The 10,320-nt window shown below is 37.5% G+C and overlaps 1 protein-coding gene across 3 annotated transcripts; it reads left to right on the top strand.

Annotated features, from left to right (window-relative positions):
- Positions 1–2,915: 2,915 nt before the first annotated feature.
- LOC140579256 (sterile alpha motif domain-containing protein 3-like) lies at positions 2,916–9,790 on the top strand. Of its 3 annotated transcripts, XM_072701653.1 has the most exons (12): positions 2,916–3,081; positions 4,585–4,666; positions 7,253–7,385; positions 7,476–7,526; positions 7,662–7,829; positions 7,955–8,042; positions 8,153–8,305; positions 8,447–8,515; positions 8,627–8,836; positions 8,955–9,111; positions 9,221–9,300; positions 9,401–9,790. In XM_072701653.1, the coding sequence occupies exons 1-12, from the start codon at positions 3,079–3,081 to the stop codon at positions 9,686–9,688; spliced, it is 1,482 nt and encodes a 493-aa protein (XP_072557754.1). In that variant the 5' UTR covers positions 2,916–3,078; the 3' UTR covers positions 9,689–9,790. The 3 variants fall into 3 exon arrangements, with proteins under 3 accessions (XP_072557754.1, XP_072557755.1, XP_072557753.1); XM_072701654.1 differs by lacking the exon at positions 2,916–3,081; XM_072701652.1 differs by lacking the exons at positions 2,916–3,081; positions 4,585–4,666 and adding an exon at positions 4,677–7,119.
- The last annotated feature ends 530 nt before the right edge of the window (positions 9,791–10,320 follow it).

The raw sequence follows: 10,320 nt of genomic DNA, 5'->3' as shown, positions 1-10,320 counted from the left end.
CAATTTTATTCCAAGCATTTGAGCTTGACTGAGCAGGTCATTGGAATTTCCATAAAAATGGCCTTGCATGTCAGTTTCAAGACAGGAGGCACAAAATGTATTTAAGCAGTGTTTGAGTCACTTCCTGCTTCTCAGTTTGAATTCCTTGACCACTCACCATTACATTTCTTCTCTTGATGCAGACGGAAAGCCCCAACAATAACCTTTTCCCAATGGCTCAAAAATCAACTTAGAATAACTCCCAAGGTACTATAAAAGACAAGGTACTACATATATAAAAAAACAAAAGTTATTGTGAAACACAATGACATTGAAAATTGAAGGGAAAGCACAAGGGCCTAGGATGTGGGAGGGGTTCATTTTTCAAGGATCAACTCTGCTGTTTTACTGGTTATTGCCCTACAAAACATGGCATGTGATCAAGCTTTATAGGATAACATAATGCAATATAACTTGAAAATGCAAAAAAAACACATAAACTACAGCATTTGCTGTTTGCAAAAAAGTGTTAATCCCTCAAATGAAATAATAAAAATATTTGCCGTATAACTGCATAATGACTTCACCCCCCCCCCCCCCACTATATACATGGTCACCCCTGTAGGAATATGGACTATTGGTTATTTTATTAATAATTCATATTTCTTAGAAGAGGCGCGACCTTTAACTGTCCCCAGATGGCCACCTAAATCAAAATTTACTGCGGGCACCACTGATCCAAATTGAGACACAACTATCAATTTCTAAAATACATTTTGGCTTTGCCAATAAGTAATAAGTAATATTACATCAGGATCTATCAAACCTGTTCTTCAAACAACAGAAAAGCTTTATGTCACTGTACTGGGCTTCAAATAAGCACTTTATTTATCACAGAATTAAAACATGTTGCTCTTATTCATCTTTTTTGCCAAAACCATGTATTATTTATTTGAAATCTAAAACTATAGTAAGGGTGGTGATTATTTGGCGGTACCTTTACTGAAAATACAGCTTCATAATTCTATGGTTCATTTTGTCATCAAATTGCAACCCTTTAGGCAGTAACATGACTAATCTGTTATTGTAGTCAAGACCTCTGAAGAATAAAGGAAGAGCTGTGAATAGAGAACATATGGAATTCATTGGGATTTTTTTGGATAGCAGGCATACCAGTTGATTTCCAGGAGAACATTGTTGTTTGTTGTGCAAGTGAAGTTTGGGTGCTATGAGTGAGCGATTCTGCAAGGAGAGGCCTGTTTCGGTGACCTTAGTGCACAGCCTTAAATCTTGCAAGCCGCACACAGTCACTGCAAACAGAAACACTGCAACATGGCTTAAGGCAGTGAATTATTACATTCCTGTTTTTTATAGTACATAATTGTAGATGAACCTAGCCCGAAAAACATAAGGCACATACTTAAAAGAGAATTCCTGAGAAAATTGAGGATTTCACCTGCAGTTTGTCATATTTATTGTGACAGGGACTTTTGTACAGTTACGTTATGATCTGGAATTTTTCCAAAAGTGAAACTCACCACTGAATCTGTACAAATTTGGTAAGATATTTGTGAACAACTTATTTTGTACGACTAATGGAAAATAAACGAGTATCTTATTTGTCAGTGATGCTGCTCTTCCCTAAAAATGTATGTCCTTAAACAACACATTTATTTTTTGCATGTTTCTTCAGCATCTGACAGCCTTTGTTCAAAATATCCCATTTCAAAATGATAACAGTATCTCAGTAAGTGACAGTGTTGTTTCACAGTCAATTCTTTGCTTGGTGCATTGAGGCAACCATTTTGGGAGATATACTATATAAAAATCAAATTAATTTAATATAATTGAAGTTGCATAGCTGTTATTTACAGAGTTAAACAGGTTATATTTTACAGGGTACCTTTCACTGTATTTCTGCATTTGTACCAAATTCTGGTTCTTTGTCAGCTGATGCCTCACTTGTACATCCTTTTTAAAAAGCATGTCCCAATTTAATACATGTAAATGCCCTAATCCTGTTCTTTTCAGTTCTGTTGAGATATAAATGTTGCATGATGAGAGACTGAAATGGTTGGATACTTAGGACATCGTCTTTAACCAAATCAACTTAATGTCATTCATGTTTGCGAATAAAAAAAAACTGATAAAATGAAGAAGAGATCAAAAATGCTGCCAGTGCACTTGGTTCACTAGGAGGGCAGTGTTTAAATCTCAGTATAAGCTCGAGATTCTGTCAACAGTCCAAGACGTAAGAAAATCACTTATACCAACGTCAGTTGCCTCCGCTCTTTGTCAAAGGCTACATTCCAGAGTTGCAGAAGATTATAATTGCGAAAGCAAGATCCTAAAGTTTACTATGCATCCATTATGGGTTAACCGCATTAAAGCAACAAAATGTTATAATAAACGACAGTAATCCTAATGGTATTATATAATGTACTTTAACAACGAAAGGACCAATTATACTATTACTAACATACAGTACAAAACATCCACTAAATAAATGAGAAGACATTAAAAATTGCCATTTGAGGCTATACGATTCCATAGCTAATGTTTAAGAACTTAGCTACAGTATACGTTTACATTTCCATATTATAAAAAGTTAACTGCGCCCAATCTGATAATATTGTAATATGTGTTTTCAAATATTTATAATTATATAAATATTTAATTTTGTTGTGGTTTCTCTTACCTTTACAGGTGTAGACACACAAAATACTGCGGCTTGGCGTGTCCCATGCAAATGAATAAAAATCCTGTAACTGAAACTGTACTCCCAGACTTCAATCTAATGGATTTCTTTCCACCAAAAGCGCAGTCCGAGTAATGAGCATTTTCCCCCGAGTCGATATGCTTTTTTCGGTTTTATGTCCCAAACAATAACACTCACGGCGACAGACGAGACCTGTTTTCAACCTTCAGCCTCGTACACTCTTAGAAAAAATGGTTCTTGCGGGTGCTATATAGAACCATAGGGGTTCTAACCCTAGGAAATAGAACCGTTGCCTTCAAAAAGGTGCTATTTCACGCACGCGAGGATATATTTGAATTTCAACTGCCGTTTATGGAACCTTTCTGAAGACACTCATTTTAATGGTAAGTGGCACAAAACTTTCCTCTCCTTTTTCATTCATAATCATTACCAGTATTTTCTGGAGACCAAAACGTGAATAAAGGAATACAAGGTGCGTTCCCCGTGAATGTCAATGGGCACGTTACCGATAATTAGGTCAGCTGATACAAAGTTTATTGTTCGTTCGGGCTATATAGTCGCAGCTATCCTTGCCTGTCACCTTACAGGATTCTTCATTAAGATAAGTTTTCTACTTCCCATGGAAACCCGTTTCCGCCACCGTGGAAAAAAAATATATATAGATATAATTTAAGTCTACTTAATATCTCGGAAATAACGAGATAACTAAGTCGAAATTTCAAGATAATATCTCGAAATAACGAGATAACAAAGTCGAAATTTCGACTTAAAATTTACACATATATATATTGAAAATATATATATTTTTTATTTTATTTTATTTTATTTTTTTTCTTCCCCCGGTGGCGTAAACGGGCTTCCATAACTTCTTTCTCAGTCTGACAGTTAAATGAATTGTAGCGTCTGTCGGATCGAGACGTCGCAGAAGCTGAGGAAGACACGAAGACTCTTCGGCAAGAATACGCTCTTTATTAGTAATCCTTAAAAGAACTACCTCAAGCACTTAAAGAGCACCGAATCAATTAAACATCCGAAACACATAGTTGTCAGACGCTGAACTGTAAGATGCACACACGGTGGGAGATTTACGTAAGCTAAATACACGCGAGGATTGTTCAGGGTACACAACAAGACACGGGCAAACACATGCACGACAATAAGGAAACACAACCATTAACAACAACAATACAACAAGGACTATTTACAACTGCACGCGGGGCATGCTGGGACATGCGCCCCGCCGGTGCTACAAAATTATCACATATAATTTTGAGCTTGTATCCATTTTTGTTGTTCAATGACATTTCTGATCATTTAAGACGATGCTTAGCTAACTTAGCGCCATGCAATTGCTAGCTTGGGGAGTTGTCATTTTCGCTAGCATCAGACAACGCAGAGTGATTTGACAGTAACTAGTCTTCTTCATTGGCATGCTGTTTAGATAAATTGTAGAATAAACAGCATTCAAATGGTTTTGAGGTATGTGGTTGTCAGCAAGTTGTCGTACAACCTTCCCTCCTAATAAGCTTATTTATTGCTAACTAACTAGCGTTATTAATGTCAAAGAGTACAGAAGCCTGATATATTGTTCGCGGTTCTATACTCATTGTTTCGAGTTGCTGTCATTAGTTCTGTGTATTTAAGTCTCCGTTTAAGTAGCCTATATTTCCCCAGTCCTGTTGTTAACGTCGCTACCAGTTGTGCCTTGCTGTTCCGTGTTGTTTGTCCCAATAAATCCCTCGTTACCTGACTCTTTGTCTCCCTGCCCCTGCTTCCCCGGTTCGGAACGTGATAGCAATCAATAGAGTAAAAAATAAATATAGAAAAATGCGTTATGAAATATTTTTTCTGTAGGCCTAATACTTTTATCTTTCATTTCATTTTAGATGACAGAGTACTGGACTGTTGAAGATGTCTGCAAATGGCTTCAATCCATAAACTTAATTGATGCAAAAGAAATCTTCATCGGTAATGGAAACAATCTTCAGATGTCCATTTTGTGACGTTGTTAAGTTTCACCTAGCAAAATATTTGCAACATCTACAGCTACAGCATCACCATCTACCCGATTTCCACATTGTTTGCAACATAGAGGGATGCACAAGAAGTTACACAACTATACCTGGCTTCAGAACACATATTTACAGAAAACATAGGGCTGCCATTACAAGGAATGCAGATTTTGACAGTGTAACACCCTCTGCTGAAAATGAAATTGACCAGGTGGACAGCTTAGAAGATGTGCAGTCAATTAATGAAAATAGTCTGCCTGACTTAAATACTTTACTGTCAGGTCTTCAGAAGCATGTGGCACTTTTTATATTAAACCTCCAAGAGAAACACCTTCTCCCCAAAGTTACTCAGGACACAATTGTTGAAAATCTTCAATTTGTACTACAATTTTTTCAACAGCATTATGCTGACATAATTAAGTTTCACTTGGATCAGTCAGGATTCAGACTGAGAGACCATGAGGAATTGGACAATCTCCTTTCAAATGAAACTCTTTTTGACTGTGCATTTGAGTATGTTAAATCTGAATATAGATTAATACAATTTAGCAGGAAGAATTTGAATTTTGTAGAGCCAGTTCAATATGTTCTTGGTGTTAATAGCAAGGGGAAGGAAGACACTTTACAGTATGTGCCACTGAATGATGTTTTGAAGTTTTTTTTGGAGAAACAGGACATTTTTGATTCTTTTCAAAGAGGCTGTGAGAAGGTTTCAAATGATCTTTTGGAAGACTTCACAGATGGCAGTATTTTCCAAGCTCCGCCATTTTTTGGTGATCCAAGTATTCTTCGTATCCACTTGTACACAGATGAATTTGAAGTTGTGAATCCATTAGGCGCCAAAAAAGCAATACACAAAGTAACTGCCTTTTATTTTACAATCGGAAATCTAGAACAGAAATACAAATCCCAATTACGGCACATACACCTGTGTCTTCTGATACGATATCAGCTCTTTCAGAGGTACCCCCTTAAGGACATTCTCTGTCCTCTCCTACTTGACCTCAAAGAACTACACACAAAAGGAATTGAGATTTGTGTGAATGACAGACGGCATTTTTTGAAGGGGGCCCTAGCAACCATTTCAGCAGACAATTTATCTGCCCACAATTTAGCCGGATTTACATGCTGTTTTAACAGTGGCCGGGTGTGCAGGTTTTGTATGACTGCATATAGCGACTTAAAGGCCCATTTAAATGAAGACAGTGTGCAAATTAGATCTTCCGATGTTCATAATTACCACCTTAATGCACTTCAGGAGAACAATCAACTGTCAAAACAGACCTATGGAGTAGTGAAAGTGTGTCCATTCACTGAGCTTCATTACTTTGATGTCACCAGAGCATTTCCACCAGACCTAATGCATGATTTCTTAGAGGGTATCATACCAATTGTTGTTTGTAAAGTTATCACTACACTTCATCATCAGAAAATTGTGACACTGAATGACATAAACTCAGAGCTGGAAGCATTCACATTCGGAAAAAATGATCGAAGAAATATCCCACAGACACTACCACAGAGTGTACTGAAACAAAATAAGTTAACTGGATCAGCAGCACAAAACTTGTGCTTATTTAGGATTTTACCACTCCTTATTGGACATTACATTCCAGAAGGTGAGATACACTGGGATATTTATCTCAGGTGCAGAGAAATAGGTGATATGATCCTCGCTCCCTGCATCAGGAGGAGCATCATTCCTGTCCCCAGCTTACAAATTGGTGAATTTCTCGCATCTTTCAAGACTGTGTTCCCAGAGACCTTCACACCTGAATTGCACTATCTCATTCACTATCCTCGTCTGATTTTAGAATTTGGCCCCCTGAAACTGCTGTGGTGCATGCGATTTGAGGGTAAACACCAGTACTTTAAGAGACTGTCTCACAACACTAGCAACTTCAAAAATCTTTGTTACACCCTTTCCAAAAGACACCAGTTGCGGCAGTGTTGGGAATTAACATCCCTGGATATCCTCCGCCAGCACTCATACACTGAAGGTGAACGTCAAATCCCATTTCGATCTCTTCCCCTTGACATTCAGGAAGGCATTGTGCTAAAGAGTGGGGTTGAAGACATACCAGAGGGCGAGAGAGTAGGAGTTGTTAGCTCTCTACTGACCAATAACTGTACATACAAAGAAGGTGACACCATCATAATTGATGTGGTAGAGGAGGACATTCCCATCTTTATGAAAATAGTTAAGATTATCCAGTTCAGAGCTCTCTGGCTTATCTTTGGAAAACTACTGACACCCAAGGCATTCAGTAGGCACTACCATGCCTTCTCTTTGGAGGACCATAAAGAATGGATTGTTGTCCATCCAGGGGATGAAAAAGACTACCATGCTTTGGACACCTATGTTCATGATGAGAATATGTTCCTTACACTTCACCACTGTGTCCACAGGTAAAACCCTGCTGCAAACAACTGACTTAAAGGAAACAAAAATAGACTTCTGAAATACTGGTATATAATTAAGCTCTTGTTTAAATTGATAATTTAATGTAATGGAAATTTACTGTGATTCTTACATCAACAGAACAGCAAATTGATGGGGAAACACTACTGGGGTTGACTGAAAGGATGACTGAAAAACTTTTTCCTCTGATGAAGCAGCAAGTGATATTTTTAAAAGAGTTGGAGAAATTGCGCAACACATCATCATTGGCTCAGTGAGTATGGAATTTCATTATATACATAAAATGGGGAATTTCTTGACATGAATGTTTTGTAGGACCAAATGTTATCTTTTCTGTCCACAGACAAACAAGTCCAATGCTGTGTGATGGATTACCTGCAGAGCCCAGTAGTCAGTAAGTATATAGCAGTTCAGTGTCATCTCACTTAAGTCTTTAATGCTTCAGCCCCTCTGAGAAAAGGATTTTTGACAAATGACAAAGGAGTAATGGTGTCTGTCTGTATGTGTCCATCTTTATTTCTGTACATAGTCAAGGAGCCCAGGAGTCATGGCCAGCATTATACACCCTGCCTGTCCTGCCCCCAGAGCTACAGGAAGCTCTACAAAGAAAAGATCCATCTTTCAAAAAAAAAGACAAGTCCCACGTGCGATCTTTACTGATCCAAGTGTTGTTTGACAACATCACAAAGTACACATGGTATTGTCATACCCTTGACATATACTCTAGTTTGTTGTCAGGAACATACATTGAGGTTGTTGTGTTGTATATTTTAATATTTAAATTTGAGTAGGAAAGTTTTAACTCTAAGCATGATCTTTCAGGTACCCAAACCATAAAAAATACACAGATGTCCTGGGATGTCTGATCACCAGGTTTCCATTTTTGAGAGACCATAGCTCCTCTGGATATGTATGTTATTTCTTAACTGTTATTTCTTAATGCAAAACATTATTTTTCAGTTGAATTTCTGTACTACTTTTATGCCGTGTGAGCCTTATAACTTATGTAAACACCCACAGGAAACTCTATTGGAGTGTTTGCGAAATAAGTTCAAGAAGGAAAGGTCACCTTTAGTGAACTTGGCAACAGTCCAGGAGATGAAAAAAAAGTTTGGTGCCAAAAGACGGAGAGTTATGGACCATGTGCCTCTGGAGGACCCACTTGGACATCAGGTACCATTTTTAAGATTCATGCTTGTCTTTAGCCCATCTGTGTGCCTGTCTGTATGTCTGTCAGCTTGCTAGCCTGTATTGTCATGGTTTACCAGTATATACTATACAGAAACTTTACAAATATCTTATGGCTAATTCCAGAGGGCAAAGAGGCACAGAAGTGAATATACAATCCAGACTTCTTGGGGGGATTGTAATCCAACACAAAAGGTTTGCAATAAATTAATGATTCAAATTCTGTATTGTATTTCTGTCTTGGAACATTTATTGCTCATTGCTCACATGCTTAATTCCTGTATTCTCTGTATATTTTTTTTCTAGATTGTACTGGACCATGACGGTGTTGGGGAGGATGACCTGAGTTTTCGAGAGCACATAAATGCCATGAATAATGAGCTGTGCCGGCGACAGCCAGACTTCCCCAATATAATGGACCGAATGAAGCGCACGCTGTATAAGAGGGTTGAATATATGGCCAAGCCAACTGAGGAGGTGATGGAGATGTTCCCCTTTCTTCAGGTGCCAGAGCTGGTGAGAAGCTAATAGTAATATTGCTATAATGAGATTTCAGCACTGTTAGGAAGCAAGTGTATTAATTTATTAATGACAACTTTCCCTTTCACTTTTTTTCTCTTTTTTGTTTTTGTAGATGCATCATGAAATGAGGTTGCGTTTTGGTCAGGACATGGAGCTAAGCCTTCAAAATGCCCTCAGTCTGTTGACATCCAACATCATCAGGGCAGCTCAACATGGTAGTCAGAAGGAGCTGCTGTCCAGCCTGCTAAGGACCGAGGCTAACACAGATAGTATGTCACCAGCTGACATCTTTTCTTTTTGCTTCGCACCCTTCAATTGTCTCTATAAAACTACTGTATGCTTTTATGAAAACATTGTTTGTTTCTTTTGAAATTTCAGACCTTCAAAAGAGTGTTGCCATCCTTATCCTGCCAGCACTTTTCAAGGAGAACTCAAAGTTTCTTTATTGTTTAAATGAGGTATGTGATGTGTCTATGATTGTAATTTGCATGTCTTTGTTTTGTCAACTGCATCATAAATTCAATCAGGAGGTCACTAAAACATTTCTCATTCATATAGGAACCACCCAGCTCATTTCCAACCATCATCCTTCATGATTCAGAGACTCCCCTCCTTGCCAGCAGAGCATCTATAAAGATGGATGAAGTCACCATCACAAGTGGAAAGATGGACATACCACATGCTCTCCAATGCCTGCTGGAAGTTTACTTCATCTTTGGTGTGCAGTACCCCAAGCAGATAAAGCACACCTTGAGTTTTGCAGAGCGTTATTTATTTCAAATGGCAAATGGACAAAAACCTGTGTCTATTCCTGTACTAAAATTGTACAATCAGATTTGCTCATAACTGAAAGGTGAATTGTTTTGGTTTTCTAATGGATTTTATTTCTAATTTATTTGATTGTAGATAATTTTATTAAATGAACAATACAGGCCATTTTTGAAACTACATCTCGTCTCTTTCTTCCATAGCTGCTTTTGGGCTTATATAGCTTGTAAAAAAGGTTTGCCTAGTTATTGCCTATTTTATTTAGAATAATAGCTGCAGCTAATTAATTTAATTAAATTATTCATTTATCATATCATATAATTGCTGAAGTATTATTTATTACTATTACAGTATCACCCATTATCATTCTTCATCATTATTAATGATTAAGTATTAATAAAAATATGAGTACAAATGAACCTTTTAAAGGTGCTGTTTAGAACCCTCTTTTTTAAATCAAAGAACCTTTAGGGTTCTTTTAATTGAACCCTCTATAATGGTTCTATATAGAACCTTTTGAGGGTGCCATATATGTACCAAGCTATAGAACCCTTAAAGGTTCAATATGGAACCTTTTGTTTTAAGAGTGTAGTCCATCATTTCTATTGTTGCATCTGAGACACCTTTCCTTTCTCTTTGTTTGCATACACTGAATATTATCTCTTTTATCTAACGGCAATATGTAGTTGTCAAATTCAAGTTCTCTACCG

This window comes from Paramormyrops kingsleyae, chromosome 17 (assembly GCF_048594095.1).
Source record: "Paramormyrops kingsleyae isolate MSU_618 chromosome 17, PKINGS_0.4, whole genome shotgun sequence".
NCBI lineage: Eukaryota > Metazoa > Chordata > Actinopteri > Osteoglossiformes > Mormyridae > Paramormyrops > Paramormyrops kingsleyae.
The sequence above is the reverse complement of the archived record's forward strand: the minus strand, read 5'-3'. Positions and strand labels throughout refer to the sequence as shown.

What these genes read in the sequence shown, in the direction of transcription:
- LOC140579256 (XM_072701652.1), top strand. Translation starts at nt 6,990, where the DNA reads ATGCCTTCTCTTTGGAGGACCATAAAGAATGGATTGTTGTCCATCCAG. An exon ending in AACACATCATCATTGGCTCA is followed by an intron (nt 7,386 to 7,475) that starts GTGAGTATGGAA and finishes TTCTGTCCACAG; the next exon opens with ACAAACAAGTCCAATGCTGT. An exon ending in CCTGCAGAGCCCAGTAGTCA is followed by an intron (nt 7,527 to 7,661) that starts GTAAGTATATAG and finishes TTCTGTACATAG; the next exon opens with TCAAGGAGCCCAGGAGTCAT.